Below are 17,483 nucleotides of genomic sequence, written 5' to 3' on the forward strand. Positions count from 1 at the left end.
TTACTTAGGCAGCTTAAAACTATAATATTTAAGTAGCTTAATTAAACTTTTACTATTCTAAATTTGGCTGCCAGTTGAACCCTGACCGCAGCTAAATTGTACTCTCAGATAAATGGCTGCAAGATACTTACCCAGATACAACTGCCTAGAAGTGACCAAAGCTACACATTTAGAAACACAGCAGGAAAGCTGGCAAATATTTTTCTGCTTTCCACATGCTCTTATTCAAACAATTGTGGTTGAGCTAATGGGTGGAACTCAATTTATTGTAAATGTTTTGCTTCTCTTATAAAGAATACACAATATGTGAACAGTAACTGAAGAGAAAAATGAAGTGTAGCACCCTGCTTTAAAAGTGTTCAACATTTGTTGCCATTTAAAAGCAACAAAACAAAGTTGCGTTTTCTTTCATTGTGCCTTGAATTCTGGGTTATATCCAATATTATGGGAATGGAAGGGTTAGGGTTGGTGCAATGATTCTTTTCCTCCCCCACTTCCCTCCAAGTCTTTTTCTTTTTCTAAAGTGGATTTTTTATTATTATTATTATGAAATACTTTATTTTAGAATGATGAGCAAAGGGATTTCTAAAACTGCATACATACACTTACGCGCCATTGGCTTGTGCGTTGGGAAATAAATTAATGGATAGGAACTCATACCAGGAAATGGAGGGAGTCCTGGAGTCCTTGTGGCTCACGAGGAGACCACCCCAGGGCTTGAAGAGGGCACCAGTGAAGGAAGCCCCAAAGTGGAAGCCACTGAGGTGCAGTGGAGCTTTGTTTAGGCTGCTCAGCTTCCCCACCTAACAGCTGGCGCATGGGGTAGCACAGCAGCTGCCACAGCCACTTTCCTACACATCCTCCAGCCGGCCCAAGAACTTCAACTCTAGCTATTTTGGTCTGGATTAGAGAGAGAGCAGGAGAGAGAGCTGGAGAGCAGGCTTTTTAGAGGGCGCTCCCCACTTATGTGATTGTCGCTTATGCGCACAGGGGCCCGGAACATAACCACGGTGCAAGTGGGGACTTAAGACTCTGCACTTTATCAGCTCATTATAATTCCTCTATTATAACGCCACACACAGTACAACTCTAAATTGCGAAAGCAAGATGTGCCTCTACCGCTTGGTTGGGCGCTGTCACAAGAGAAGAAGGGTTCAGTGCCTTCCTTGCTTATGGCTTTCTTCTCATTGGCATATTTGGTGTATCTGTTTCTGAACTTAAAGGACTGGGAGATTATACAGACCAACCTAATTTTGCTGCCATCCAATTCAAATCTGTTGGATCCAAGATGCCAAGGAGAAATGCAACTGATGGTAGCACTGCTTCTGCATTTGATCGGATTACAAAACAAACAGGATACTCAGGGCTTGATGTTGGGAAGGTACCTTCAAATGTTTTAGAATACAGAATATATTTGGGTATCTGGCCAAGGAACACAGACTGGGATTCCCTGCCAAGCATTCCTGAAACATGGTTGCAAGGACCTCTTTGTACAACAAATCCTCTAGCTCCTGTTGCTTCTTACCTACCTAAGTCTCCATCTTCCGCAGCATGTAAAAGAACCTGGTCTGTTTGGAAATGCACCAAATAACCTGATATGTGAAAGGACCAACCTTCAGTATTAGAAGTCCATGATAAATATGATGACAAAAACTGAAGAAACAGAAATGGATACCTCCCTACAGTGAATGGTAAATACAGCAAAGGTACCTTTATTCTGTGAAATCGAACAATGTCACCATTTTTGTAGATTTGTGGAAGGGCATCTCTGTTTACATTAAAAAGTGAACATATCAGCTTCGCATCCGATTGGTCCACAATGGTTATCACTGAGCAATAATCTGTAAAGGAGAAAATATAGATGTAAAAAAGTTGGCACCATACTTCTAAAAGCACAGAATAATACAGAAAGGATCATGATGTCAGGTAACATCATGAGAATAAATACAGGGATGAGATTATAGGATTCCATATGCTTTTAAGAAAGCAAAACAATTTCCTAAGATTAGCCATGCCAGAAATTTTACACCTACCTCTGTTTAAAAAGTGCATGCATTTTCAGTAATCTTGACATGTCTACAGATGTGAATGGGTTTGAAACTTTCATAAAATTACTAACAAATCTTAACACTGAAGAGAAAGTATTTTATTTTAATTCAAGGTATCAAGTACAATGGTCAGCCAACCCTTTAATTGGCCAAGAGTGACAACGACACTTTCTTCTGTGACATGAGGCAAGGAGGAATGATTGCCTAGCATGCAGTCTAATTTTCATTCAGTACTGCTCCATTTCTTCAAATCTAGCTTAGGTGTTAGTCTCCGGAGAGCTAATAATTGCCAGTTGTGTGACAAGTCTCCTTTTGCTTAGCTTTGCCCTCACTTAAAACAGCCATATTAAAAGGGCAAATGGCTTAAACCACTTCCTGTTCATGCAGAGTAAGAAGCAACAGACTGTTTATAGACTTTAGACAGAGGGATTTCAGGGGGTTGAATTAAGATGACCCACGGGGTCCCTTTCAACTCTATGATTCTATCAGCACTCAAATCTATAACAAGTTCGGAACACACCCTCATTGATACATATCTTCAACCCCCTTAAGAAGACCGAACAGTCGGGAGAAACATGTATGTTCTGCAAAATTCTTATAACTTTAATACACTAATATCCTGCCCTTCCTTTCAAAGGAGCACACAGCAGCAAAGGCATCAGTGATTTTTTAAAAAACTAATTAAAAATACAATAAAAACATATTTAATACATCTAAAAATATCTTACTATTATAACATTTATACTCCACATTTCCTTCAAGGTGCCCCTCTTTCCAAGTTATTCTCACAACAATCCTGTGAGTTAGGTTAGGCTGAGAGATGGTGACTGGCTGAAGGTCACCCAGTGAGTTTCAAGGCAGATTGAAGATTTGAAGGTGTTCCAGGTCATGGCTAGGCAAACTAAGGTCCGGGGGCTGGATCCGGCCCAATCGCCTTCTAAATCTGGCCCGCGAACGATCCGGGAATCAGCATGTTTTTACATGAGTAGAATGTGTACTTTTATTTAAAATGCATCTCTAGGTTATTTGTGGGGCATAGGAATACGTGTTTTTCTCTCTCTTCAAAATATAGTCCACCCCCCCCCCCCCAAAAAAAAGGTCTGAGGGACAGTGGACTGGTCCCCTGCTGAAAAAGTTTGCTGACCCCTGTTCCAGGTTTTAGTCTAATAGTCTAACCCAGAGTGGTCCAACATTGCTCTCAGACTGCAAGTAGCCCTCAATCCCTTTTCTGGCAGCCCTCAGCAACTTTTGATGCCCTAGTCCTCATGGTGCCTTCCCAAAGCTGGGTAAGTGAGGCACTGGGCTTTGGGAAGGAAGCTTGAGGACTCTGCCAGGTTCCTAGAGTTCTCCCGCCTCCTTCCTAAAGCCTAGTTAGCGCTTGCCCAGTCATTGATCCTCTAAGCACTACAGTCCATAAAAGTATTGGGTATCAATGCCAATTTTCATATTCAGGACACCATCCTTTAAAAAATGAATTTCTAATGCAAAGGACAAATCTATTATTTCTACAGGCTCTGGCAGAAACAACATACAGTGGTACCTTGGGTTACATACGCTTCAGGTTACATACGCTTCAGGTTACAGACTCCGCTAACCCAGAAATAGTACCTCGGGTTAAGAACTTTGCTTCAGAATGAGAACAGAAATCGTGCTCCAGCGGCGCGGCAGCAGCAGGAGGCCCCATTAGCTAAAGTGGTGCTTCAGGTTAAGAACAGTTTCAGGTTAAGAACGGACCTCCAAAACAAATTAAGTACTTAACCCGAGGTACCACTGTATAACCTTTGGGCTAAAACAACACCAAGTTTCAATATAGTTTACTAGATTTGCCCATCATACTGGAAACCATTAACATTTTTGGATTAAATAGTGCTAACTAGATCTTAATGTGTAAGAGTTGAAAAATTAAACTTTCTGTTAGGTATTAGAAACAATCTTGAGCAATTCACCTAATTTCCTCTGTAAGATTAAGTGCAAATTGCTTTGTAGTTTTATTGCAAGGCCTGCTAGTATCTCTAAGCCAAGCCTTTAATCAAAGAAGCCATGAATATAATAGTCTACAGTGTATATTACAAATACTTATTTGTAATTCTCTGCCACCATTGCACAACACACTCTAGGATTACAGTATAAATGAGTTAACTTTGAGACAGGAATGTCATGTTCAACAAATAGTTAGGGAATAGTTCCAATGAGGTGCTTTAAGCCAACAGCTAATACTACAAAAAATATTTTAGTTTAATTTTTTACTTACTGTAAAGCAACTATTCTCAAAGGATTAGTCCCAAGAAACAAGGCCTAAGAAGTATGATACTGAATTAGCTGCTTGTTTAACTTTGCAAATTATCTTTAGGAAATAGCATCAAAGTACAGTTAAGTGTGCCACAGAGTGTAAAAAGCAAGTAGGAATAATACATTTTAGCAAGCTCATTAAAATCTGACAACTTGTTTTAAACCTATATACTGTGTACCTCACTTTAATTAAAAAGGTGAAAAATTGCATGCTGGCAAGATATACAAGTTCTAAGGTAACTCAAATTTAAATCTAATATTTTCAAAACTCGACAAATATACAGGCTGCTTCAAGTTACAGCTCTGTGCGTCACTACAGGGTTATCTCAGTTCAGACAAGCAAGACAGTACATAGTGTAAAATACTTCACAAAACATGGGATCTCGCCATCGCTTAAGGAGAGAAACCGTGTCAGTTCAACAGTGCAAAACTAATGCTAATACATCCTCATGGATTACCAAAATCTGGCACTGAAGTACAACAAATGCTTATAAAAATTCACTCTACCATATTCTTTTATAATGTGTTGGATAGAATGCATCTCCAAGGTGACTTTCTTTCCATAGCCTGAAGGCTCTTCCTAGCACTCTAATAATCTCACCTTACATTTTTGTTTCAAAACATGTGGGATTGCAGAAAAAAACAACAACTTGAAAGCAAACAGCTTGCATGGCTCACAGACCTAAAGCCAGCTGATAAGCGGCTTAGGGCTTAGGAAAAGGGGGGGGGGGAATGGGGAAAAACCCCGCAGGAACTCGCAAGACATTTTCGTCTTGCGAAGCAAGCTCACAGGGAAATTTGTTTTGTGAAGCGCCTCCAAAACGGAAAACCCTTTCGTCTAGCGGGTTTTCCGTCTTGCGAGGCGTTCATCTTGTGGGGCACCGCTGTATTATTATTATTATTATTATTATTATTATTATTATTATTATTAAATTTGTATACTGCTCTCCGTCTGTAGATCATGTTCTCATGCCTTAACTGTTAGTTTAAAAAAATCTATCTCATGATTTGGAATATAGGGAGTTAGCCTCTCCCAGGTACCTTATCACATCAGGTGACTGGAATAGTTATATCCACTTAGGCTTGTTACTGCATATGAAATTGTATTTTTCAAGTCCTACACTTCTGTGATGATATGCCGAATGTCAACGTAAAAAAGTTAAAGGACTCCTGGATTGTCAAGGTCCAGTAAAAGGTGACTATGGGGTGCGACACTCATCTCACTTTCAGGTTGAGGGAGCCGGTGGTTTGTCCACTGACAACTTTCCGGGTCATGTGGCCAGCATGACTAAAATGCTTCTGGCACAGCGGGACACTGTGACAGAAACCAGAGCGCACAGAAGCACCGTTCACCTTCCTGCCGCAGCAGTACCTATCTACTTGCACTGGCGTGCTTTTGAACTGCTAGGTTGGCGGAAGTTGGGACAAAGCAACAGAAGCTCACCCTGTCATGTGGATTTGAACCGCCGACCTTCCAATCAGCAATCCAAAGAGGCTCAGTGGTTTTGACCACAGCACCACCCATGTCCTGGTTCTAAATGTTGAAAGTATCCTGGCATGTTGTATGGATAGTAAGTGGAACCCACCAGCACTGGGAGTCTAGTTCATACACTTACTAGAATAGCTCTTCCATATATGTGGGTGGGAGACACTGAACTCTCTAATACACCCACCACACACATAGAATATAAGGCAAGATGTATGTCATAGGTACACATGTTTCTCAAAACACTTTTCTCTAAGAAAGCACATATTTTAGGAAAGACATTCTAAAGTGCGTGAAATGGCCCCTAGCACAAGATAGATTGAAAGTCCAAAATGCTATTCAATATGGAAATCAGTAACATAAGAAACACAAGAAACACAAACTACATTTAGTATTTTAGTGGCTAAAGAAGCTTTGAATGACACACCGGGTGCAGTTTCCATTTCGGAAACATCCAGAATGGATTTCAGGGTAGACAAGCACACCAAAAACAGAGAAACTTTAATAGTTTTGCTATAGCAGTTTGAAAATTCATGCATACATATATGCAAATATGAAAATACATGTTCTATTTCCAACCTCTATGGGCCTTTCCACTGAGACCAACAGACATCTACAGTTTTACATGTATGCCAGAAGCAGCTTGCCAACTGGGATTGATATGCAACGCTAGCTTTCGAGCAAGTGGATCACAGTTGCTTACCAGAATGAGCAAGGTGAGAGGGTGGGTTCTGCTGGTCATGCCAACTTTCCTATTACATCGCCCTTCCAGTAAGCAGCAGCGACTCAGCTGCCAGGAAGTCAGTGTAACAGCTCCACACCAAATTGCAAGCCATTGCTGATCTATGTATTTTTACCAATCAATTCAATGGAAGTGAGCTTCAGTGGTTCATCTTTATTTGATATCTCAGCTCTCTGTTCGGGCCACTGAAGCTCTTTTATTTAGAACAGTGCACTTCCAAATTTGGGCTTTTGTATAGTTCCAGGTTGTATTGTCTGTGATTTAGATCAATTGGGTTAGGTTAGTTTATTCTGTAGTAAGTAGCAAACTTATGCTACCATGAAATAATTTAATTGTATTAGCATTGTTTAAGAATGGCAAAAAAAAAAACAAAAACAAAAACACACCCATGGAAATGACTTTAAGCAGTAAGTTGTAACACCTGACAAAATTACTTAACAGCTACTGTAAGCTTGCTTGGCTTAACTGCAAAAGAAGGAACAGGGAAATATTAAGCCCTCACAGCAGCAGTTGGAGCTACAGTTACTTCTATGTCATTAGAGACCCTAGGATGGATCCAATTGCCATTTCATGGATTAAATTTTCTACCATCAGCTGTGAAGTCTTCAGATATCTTAATAGGGGGTTGCCAACTTTAAATTTCCATTTGATATCCTCAGTCGAGAAGTGCCCTTTCTGCAAATGATTGTCTACATGCCCTTTTGGTTTTGACCATTTTACATTTAAAAGCTACAAGTGGTGAGGAAAGAGAAATAAGAGGATATCTGCCTATCCAGAAATAACATTTTAAAAATCAGCAATACCTTCTGCAATATCCTAAAGGATAGAAAATCATAATCTTTTCAGTTCTCTGCAGCTCTCCAGAAGGGGGAAAAATATCCCTATTAAAATTAAAGACTGAAAATGTCACAGTGAATGCAGTTTTCTCAGACATACAGACCTAGCATAACTAAGCATCAAAAGATGCTGAAGTATAAGAATCTAAAAGTTTCATCTTGGCTTCAGGAAGACAATTCCTATACAGAAAGAACTAGGAAATGTTAACCATATTGATATAACTTGTACATCAGAATTGTATTTGGCTTTACATACTTTTTTCTTAATGTTCTACAAACTACATAGGAGAACAGCACAGACACAATATAAGATATGGAAGCCTTGTTCACACATAACATTAAACCATGGTTTGCTTAACAAACAATGAGTGAAACCACAGTTGTCCCACAAATAGACAAGTATGCTTGTTTCTCCAAAATTTAGTTTGTTTTCCAATTACTAAACTCATTCCTTTATAGATGGACCACCGGAGATGCTCGCTAAACCAACATGGTTAAGGAAGAGTGCTGCATTCACACATAGCACCAGATCATAATTCACACAAACTAAGGTTTGCAAATTATCAGCAAACCATGGCTTCAGATTGTTGTCAGGAAACAAACCATAGTTAAGCTGCTAGGTAGGGTTCACACAGTGCTAAAGCTATGGTTTAGCATTATGTTTGAAGCAGATCATTGTGTCCTAATAATGGCAACACTATTTTTCAAACATCTATTTCAAATCTATTTCTATTCCTAAATTTAATTTAAGAAGAGATAGATAGCAATACCTGATGTGCTTTATGAGTACCCCAGTGATCCAATGATGGGGAAACAGATAAGTGGGCTTTTAATGAAATTTACAAGCTACAATGCAACTCATTCCAGTTTTAACCAAAACAAGATCTTGAATCATTCTAAAGAAACCCTAGTTAGTAAGGGTTACCATCACAAGAAGGTAGTCAGCCTTAAAAAAAAAAGAACAAAACAAAATCCAGCACAACTATTTCCCCAAATGGTCAAACTTAACAAATTGTTTGTAAAACGTATCATCTACAGAAGTATTGCTTTTGTTCCCCGAGATCCTGGCAAAAGGAATAAGATGGGTTCACTTAAAAAAAAAAAAAAGTTTCCTTGGAATTCTGGATAAAAATAGTTTTCATTACTGCCACAGTCTGCCTTGCCAGGATACAAGATCACCATTATGAAAGAAGTTGACCAGTTTAGAAAGTTCTTTCTATGACAGTAAGTCTTCTATCATCAGCTCAAATTATCACAAAACTAACGACCAATATGCAAATCGCTCCATTCCCTCCAAAATTAGAGCAGACACATTATTTTCCAGGTTCATGCCTGCAATATAATTTTAGTTTATAAGTGAATATGAGATGAAACTAATGATATTCATTTTAATTTCATTTTGTGGAAAAATAGACAAAGCATATGGTGTAATATCTGTAATAACAGATGGACCATTACCAGTTCTTGATACCAAATTTAATTACCCCATTCATTTTTTAAAGGTCTGACATATAAATTATTGTACCTCATGGTGCTTTATTCATATATTTTTTTCTTAACTGGGATATGAAAACACTTATCTTTCAATATTTCCAACAGTTTTATGTTTAAATACCATTACCACAAACTATGTTGGGTTTGTGCGACTAAAGTCATGTTCATTTTTAAACAAAAGAAGTGAAGGAAGCAGATCCATTTTCAAACAGCATGACCAAAGACTATGTTCCTCTATTTGTCAATCCAAAGAGCAAAGAAATCCCTCTTGAGTTTCCCACCGTTATATCAAATGGTGTGCAATGAATAGGGAGGTTTCCATAGCTTCTCCACAAATGAATAAAACTTTCAACTATTGCCGAAGACATTGGGCTGCCTAATCTCCTAGCCACGCTAGCATGAATTTCTTTCTTTTCAAAGCTAACCATGGTCAGGGTTTCATCTGCCCTAACCACTATAAACTCCAAGTTACGATAAAACAAGCTCCCATTTCCAAACTTTGATTTGGAGTTCGTGATAATGCTGAGCACAACAGGCAACCCCCATTTTAGGCGCGACCAACATGTGCACAATTGCACACAGCACTGAACCCAAAAGCTGATGCGGGAATGTCATAAAAGAAGTCACTGAAAGGGTGGAACAGACCAAGGTGGCTCACCAAGGTGAATCTGAGCAAGCATTCTTTACAGCAGCCTTTCTCAACCTGTGGGTCCCCAGATGTTGTTGAATTACAACTCCCATCACCCCTAGCTAGCAAGGCCAGAGCTCAGGGATGAATGGAGTTGTAGTCCAACAACATCTGGGGACCCACAGGTTGAGAAAGGCTGCTGTACAGGAATCCAAACATCCAGGAAGCATTGAGCAGTTTATTCGAAATCGTAAAGGTAAAGGGACCCCTGACCGTTAGGTCGAGTTGCAGACGACTCTGGGGTTGTGGCACTCATCTCGCTTTACTGGCCGAGGGAGCCGGCAGACAGCTTCCGGGTCATGTGGCCAGAATGACTAAGCCACTTCTGGCGAACCCGAGGGGCGCATGGAAACGCCGTTTACCTTCCCGCCGGAGCGGTACCTATTTATCTACTTGCAGTCTGATGTGCTTTCAAACTGCTAGGTTGGCAGGAGCAGGGACCGAGCAACGGGAGCTCACCCCCTCGTTGGGATTCGAACCGCCGACCTTCGGCAAGCTGATCAGAAATCATACAATGACCCATAATCGACTTCTTGCTCATATTTGCTATGAGCATTTTTTTATAAAGCAGAACACTTTGTGAGTTTTATATATTTAATAATACATACCCGTTCCTTTGCATTTATATGGAGGCTTGAAGAATTTCACAACACCATAGAGGTTGACAATAGTCCCGCCTTTAACAAGATTCAGAGGGGTGTATGTATAGCTGGGGGCAACAGACTAACAAGACAAAACAGAAAGTGATCACATTCAAGTCAAATTCTGTAGCTCTTTAAAAGTGGCAAGCTTCTTCTTCTTCTCTCTTTTATTTTCTTTTGCCAAAACTTTCTTTATGTACAGGGCCTAGATATCAGGGTCCATTATGAACATCAAAGAAAACATTTTTCTTTGCTACTGGTCATTCCATCAGAATACTCCTTCTTCCTTTGGAAGAATTCCCCTATAAGGAAAGGTTATAACAATTTGGGGTGGTTTTTTTTTTTTTTTACTGTACAGAAAAGGTGAGCGGGGAGTGGATATGCTTTGTGATGTATAAAATGATGTTGGGGTGTGTGTGTGACTATTTTCATACTAGAATCTGGAACCATCCAATGAAGCCGAATGTTAGGAAATTCAGCTCAGAAAAAAAGTGCTTTTTTATACAGTACATAATTAAACTATGGGATTTGCTCTCAGAAGAGGCAGACAGCCACCAGTTTGGGTGGTTTTAAAGGGGGGTTGGACCGATTCATGGAATATAAGGCTATCAAAAGCTGCAAGCTATGACTGTTATATATGTTGCGAGTCTGATCCTGCAGGACTCTTCTTATGAGACAGCCAAGTGTTATTTCCTGGCAAACGGCAAATATCAGACCATTCCAGAAACACTAGCTTTTTTTGCTTTTCTAGTTTAAATAGTACAACTGCAGAGTTAAAGCTATAAAACATTTGCAGATACAAATTTGTTTATTATTTCAAAAAGCATTAATCTAAGTGAAAAAAAGAAAGAGACAAGAACCTATATCATAACCTACTAGTTTAATTATCCTCAACAAACCAAACTTCAAAACAGTGTAAAACCACAACATGTTTTGATTAAATCCTTGCTATATTTAATAAGCACCTACTCATTTGTTGCAAATTCATCTTGTTATGTTCTCTGACATAACAAGCTAGCTTGGCCATTGAAGCAAATTCCTATATTTTCTCTCTGTATTTATTAATGGTTGGTATCATTGCTGATCTTCATTTTTTTGCCAACAAAATTATTGTTGCCAACACCATACAATGACATAGATCCTTATGTTGCTGTATAACTAAACCATCTGTATAGTTTAACAGGAAAAAAACACCGGGTCCAATTGTAAGTTAAATGTTTATAGTACAATAGCACTGATTAATTTCCATGGTTTTAATAGTTATCACACATGTCGATTTATCATTCCACAGGATGTTTAAAAAACCCATTTGCTGTACATTCTGTGGTTGGAATAAGTGTGTAAGCTACTTACATGAGAAGAGAAAACACATGGGTCCAACATATAGAATGAGAAAGCCAACTGATTTTTGATCTTTGTCAATTGATTTTTGACACATTAGAATTTCAGTCTGGCCCTAGTGAGTATAGAATCTTGCCAACCAGTTGTACACATGTCAAAAAATCTACAGTGTTGCCCTCTCCTGATACAGCAAATTTGCTTTAATAAAGTTTTGGAAAGGCTGTTGGAACACATGAATTTTTGTACTTTCTCCAGCAACCAGCAGAAGGTGCCACAGGCATTTTAATTATTTCTGTCATCACCTTGTTCTGCTGGCTAGCCTAATAACAGTCATAATACTTGCAGACCACCTCCAAGATGTTCAGGAAATTAGCACACTTGCCAGAGTTTCTGAGCCTCTACAGCCTGGTGTATTTTTTTATTTAGCGGGGCTGCTTGAAAAGAATTTTTCTATATACGTAAGACAAATTAAAGTAGCTGGAAAACACATTCATAAAGCATTCCCAGCCTCACAGTGTAAAGAGAGATGTCCAAAGGAGGAAACCTAGCATGTGTTTGGATTTATTCAAAATTTCTGGACACCTATTCTCTGCCTTATTCCTTTTGTAATTGTGTTCCCCACAGCAGCTAATGCAAAAATATTTTGAGAACTATAGCCATTTCTACAGGCCATCTTAAAATTGCTGTAAAACTTGTTTCAGGCACTGAACTCGCGATGCCTTCTGCAATTTAAAACAAAAATAAAAGAAACACCAAAACAAAACTTACCATGGCTACAGTTTCTGAACCAGTAATTGTACTGGATGACCTAGTACAAACCTGCGGAGAAAAACAAAACTGAAGATTGTTAGAACAAACTGGAAGACAATAAGGATCATTTCAGATTTTTTTATTCCAATATTTTAAGATGGACATTCTTTGTTCTTTGAACAAATATATGCTGGAAGTTAATCTATTATGTATAGGTAACTTAAAAGATAGAAATAATAAATGTATGCATTTTTATTACATTGTAATATAAGTGAATTGTCTTATGTTAAACATATAGCAAAAGCTACCTAAATATTTATGTAAACCAACAATTCTAATTAACAAACATTTATATTTTTATAGACTACTTTATCTCAAACATTTGGGGTCAGTATAAAAAACCCACAAACTAACAGAACAGAATAGTTTAATAATGCATATTTCTATTATGGCCAATATCAAAATAAACCATACCATTTTTTTTACACTGCCGTGTGGATCCAAAAGGGAACTTCACTCAAAGTAGCTCTTTCAATTTAAAACAAGTCTTTAAGAAATAATATGAATGAATTTATTATCAGCGTTTTTAACACTCAATGCTACAAAGATACAGTAACAGAATACCTACTTGGTGGGTGCTTTCTCTGGTTTTAATTTTCCTCTTCATTTTTATCTACAAAACAACAAAGTGACTTCAAATCCCTCAAGAATTTCAAATTTAAATTTTATACAAAATGTGTGCATCTCATTTTTCATATTTCAGCTGCATTTGTCAAAACCACTTATCCTTGGGTGCTTAGAGCTGCCTCCTTTTTTACTGACCCTTCTCCTGATCTTAAGAAAAGCTTTATTTACTCAAAATTGTTTCAGGCTGCTGCTATAGGTGCAAGAGCAAGACCAGAAAAGAGGTGGCAACACTATCTGTAGTCAACGGAATTCTGCCCAAGGTTTTCACTCCTCGCTAAATACATTTCATAAAGATAATACACGAGTATTCATACTGGACTCATACGTTTTATAGCATTTAAGATTTGTGCAAGTTATGGTATTGATTTTACATTGGTGCCAATTTAATCACTATCATATTAGAGATAGGCATGTCTTATCCAGCTGCCTGGATGATTAATGTGCTTTAGGGACATCACTGAACTTCACAGATGCCTACATTCCCCAAACTATATTTTGTGCTTTGTGAATTGTAAAACAGCAAACTGGATCTTGTGGGCACACATGAATGTGAAGCCAAATCCTTCAACAGAGAGAGAGAGAATCCCTTTTCCAAATCCTTTCTGCTTTTGAACAGGCAGTTTACTTTGGGCAGCAGACACTTATCTGGACATCTGGGATGCATTCACATGCCTAAACTCTGGTCAACTTGACTGTAGCTGTAGTATTCCCTTGTTATTCCCCCACACCTTGCAAACTGTAACCTGCTTCCCTTAACTCTCCATCCCACCCTTACTGTATCTGTATTGTTTAGAAACAAAAACTACCTTAGGAGCTACCCTTACCTGTCTGTCAGGCAGACAAAGGGCCAAAACAGGCTTCGCACTGCTATTGGTGGTCTTCCAACTCCCCCAGTATTCATGGTTTTATCTTATCAAAAGATAACATGTGGCTTCTCTAACCAACATCAATAATTCCCAAAATAAGAGGCGCTAGAATTCCGGCCTGCCTTTATATCAGATTATTTGTTTATGGGGGCCTTCAGGTGTATGTAAGCTGGTTGTGGTCACTCAGTGGAGATTCTGCATACACTTAGGGCTGATCCACACTTACTTTTCCCTGGAAAGAACGGAGCAAGGGGTAAATGTGGATAAGCCCTTAAACTCACTTCACGTGTTAACTGTTCCATGGCTGAACCCATGGCTTAGCCCTGGCGAATGAATCCTGGTTTAAATGAAATAATGTTTGTAACAACAGACTTGCACAAGTGCCTTTTTAAAACATTGAAATGATTAAAATCTGGCCGCTTTTATTAAGTTACACATTACTTAACATCACAGGGCGCTCCAGGAAATTTATTAAGTTACACATTACAAAACATCACAGGGTGCTCCAGGAAATTAAAGATGCAAACCCCAGGATTACATGTAACTGTAAGAATCATTTTAAAAAATAAGGTTCTCCTAATGTTCATACTGCTAAACTAATACAGCATGATTAGGTCTTTAATTCCAATCTAAAATGAACTTTTCATTAGCGGCAGCAAACAGCACATGTGCCTTTCATTTTTCTCAAAAAGGGCTTGTGAGAAGTTCCATGTTAAAATAAAATAAAAATAAAATATTACTAATAGCCTTCCCTAAACTTGTACGCATGAAACATTTTGGACCACAACTACCATCATCCTTGACCACTGATTGTGCTCGCTGGGGATGATGGGAGTCCAAAATATATGGAAGGCACCAGGTTAGGGAAGGAATTTCAACCTAGTTATCCAACACCCAAACTGGTGAAGCTCCCTCAACAGGTGGAGAGGAAATGGTAAGGGAGCTTCTCCTAAATATAATTAACTACACAGCAAATAATTAACTAAACATTAGGTTCAAGAGAGTACATGATGAATTGAAGAGAAAACTGTCTCCCTGTGGGCATGCAAAATTAGTTGCATAGCTGCAATATCCAAGTTGCCTTTCAGTTTGGCAAATATTCTACACAAATTACAAAAACCATCCCTTCAAGTACTGTAAGACGGGCTTATGGTAACATCACTTTTTGAGATCAGAGCTAAAATCCATTGACTCTATAGAAATATTAGTTCTCTTATCCATTCTCCAAATCAAAGCTATCACTATGTAAATATATTTACAGCATATTTGCTATCCCAGAGAAATGACACGAAGCATCAAAAAGATACGCTGCACTCTGCAAACTCAGCACAATCTCAAACTTTCCAAGTCTATGTCAATTCAAGGCTAATACTATTGGAAATCTGGCAAGGGGCCTTTCCCCATTAACTAAAGCAGCAACACTGTAGATTGCTACTACCGTATTGGCTTGAATATAAGCCTCACCTTTTTCCCAAATTCCGACCGTGAAAACTTAAAGTGCGGCTTATATTCGCGACCTTATGGTATGCAGCCAGGAGTGCGGGGCAAACAGTGCCAGGAGTGTGACAAAGCAGCTCCTGCCCCACGCGTAGTTCCCCGTCCTCTCCCCCAAGGCTGGGAAGGGAGAGAGCGAGGAAGGGGAAAGGCTGCCAGCAACGCAGCGTGGCTCCCCCCCCCCCCCGCAAGGTTGCAGCCAGGAGCAGCAAGGAATGGAGCGGCTTATATTTGGGTGGTTTTTTCTTTTTTCCTTTCCCCCATCAATTTTAAAGGTGCAGCTTATATTCGGGTGTGGCTTATATTTGGGTCAATACGGTACTTCAATACAGCACAACTGGATTTATAGGCCTAAGTCATAATAGTTAGGGTACCCACAGCAACATCCAATACTCTCCCAGGGGTGTGTGCATATATGGTAAAGGACCCCTGGACAGTTAAGTCCAGTCAAAGGCAACTATGGAGTTGTGGCGCTCGTCTCGCTTTCAGGCCAAGGGAGCCAGCGTTTGTCCACAGACAGCTTTCTGGATTATGTGGCCAGCATGACTAAACCGCTACTGGTGCACGGAGGACAGTGACAGAAGCCAGAGCACATGGAAACGTCAATTGCCTTCGGGCTCCAGCGGTACCTATTTATCTACTTGCACTGGCGTGCTTTCAAACTGCTAGGTTGGCAGGAACTGGGACAGAGCAACAACGGGAGCTCACCCCATTGTGCAGATTCAGACCACCAACCTTCTGATCGGCAAGCCCAAGAGGCTCAGTGTTGTGCATATACATCCACATATACACACATATAAAGAGAGAAAAATATGCACGCACCAAACAACATTTCAGACAAGTTAGTTCTGGATCCCGATAAGATGCAGGTAATCACTAAAACCATGTATTTGTTGCAGTGACTAGCAAAACAGAATTTTTGAATTCTTATAGCAAAATGTTTCCACACCTGCCTTGCTTAGATAAAAAGTGAGGCTCTTTCCAAGCTGGCCGTTCCAGAACTTTGAGAACAGAATGCTCAGAAGCACTGCAACTGCAGGCTTGGAAACATCCTATTTTTTTTATCAGAGCAACTGATGAAGGTGGTGGAACCTGAGACATTTTGTTACAGTAATGTAAAATTTCTGCTTCATTAGTTACTGTGATAGATAGATAGATAGATAGATAGATAGATAGATAGACAGACAGACAGACAGACAGTGGCACCTCGAGTTACAAATGCCTCAGGTTACAAACGCTTCAGGTTACAAACTCCGCTAACCTGGAAGAGTTATGTCGAGCTGAGAACTTTGCTGTAGGATGAGAATGGAAATCGTGTGCCGGCAGCACAGCAACAGCAAGAGGCCACATTAGCGAAAGCACGCCTCTAGTTAAGAACAGTTTCAGGTTAAGAACGGACCTCCGGAACGAGTTAAGTTCGTAACTAGGGGTACCACTGTAAATATATATGCTTCTGCTCCTGTTCACATTGCTTACCCAGCTTGCTGCTGCTGTCACCCTCCTTGCTAGTCCCATCCCTCCCTTCACACCTCACTCAAATCCGCCATTGCCTCCTTCAGCCTCCCTATTCCCACAAAGCAACTCCGGCCTCTCTATCTCTGCAGTTCTGCTACCTCAAGCCCTGCACTTCCTCACGGCCCCTTCAAGCCCCTTACCTGCCCCAGCTCCTCTGTGTCCCTCTATTTCAGCTTTACTCAAACTTTTTACTTAAAACTCCATCTTAAATCCTGCCTCATGTTTGCTCCCTTACCCAGACATCATGCAAATCCAGGTTTGTGATGTGGCTCTACAAATCCTCCAATGGAGGCCCAGCAATGGCAGCCTTACATTTTTATGTAGAGAAAGAGAAGTAAAAGGACTTTACACATTTCTAAAACTACCCTATAAACACTGCTAAAGAGACAGAGCTGTATGAGCTACACACATTTCAAAGCATTTGAGTAATGCTAACTTTCTTCCCTTTGGGCAGCAGCAGCAGCCCGCGTAGTGTGTCAGATTGCTTAGAAACCCTGTTCAGTATCAAAAATAGTATTCCACATGCCATGAACTCTATGATTGCTGCCATCTGATTCTTTATCACCAGAGATAGCTCAGTCGGTAAAGCATGAGACTCTTAATCTC

General features: G+C 39.6%; 1 protein-coding gene across 4 annotated transcripts in view; it reads right to left on the bottom strand.

The window, feature by feature from the left end:
- Nucleotides 1–17,483, bottom strand: part of POT1 (protection of telomeres 1) — a 65,285-nt gene that overhangs the window by 31,348 nt on the left and 16,454 nt on the right. For 2 of the 4 annotated variants that reach the window (XM_081877909.1, XM_081877908.1), the window contains 4 exons: nt 12,944–12,988; nt 12,334–12,384; nt 10,192–10,306; nt 1,711–1,841 (listed from right to left, as the gene is read on the bottom strand). In XM_081877909.1, the coding sequence (XP_081734035.1) occupies nt 1,711–1,841; nt 10,192–10,306; nt 12,334–12,384; nt 12,944–12,988 (342 nt within the window). Of the gene's footprint in view, nt 1–1,710; nt 1,842–10,191; nt 10,307–12,333; nt 12,385–12,943; nt 12,989–15,127; nt 15,288–17,017; nt 17,131–17,483 lie in introns of those variants that run through there. The other 2 variants (XM_081877910.1, XM_081877911.1) reach the window with 2 other exon arrangements.

Source organism: Podarcis erhardii (genome assembly GCF_964252035.2).
Source record: "Podarcis erhardii genome assembly, chromosome: 10".
Lineage (NCBI taxonomy): Eukaryota > Metazoa > Chordata > Lepidosauria > Squamata > Lacertidae > Podarcis > Podarcis erhardii.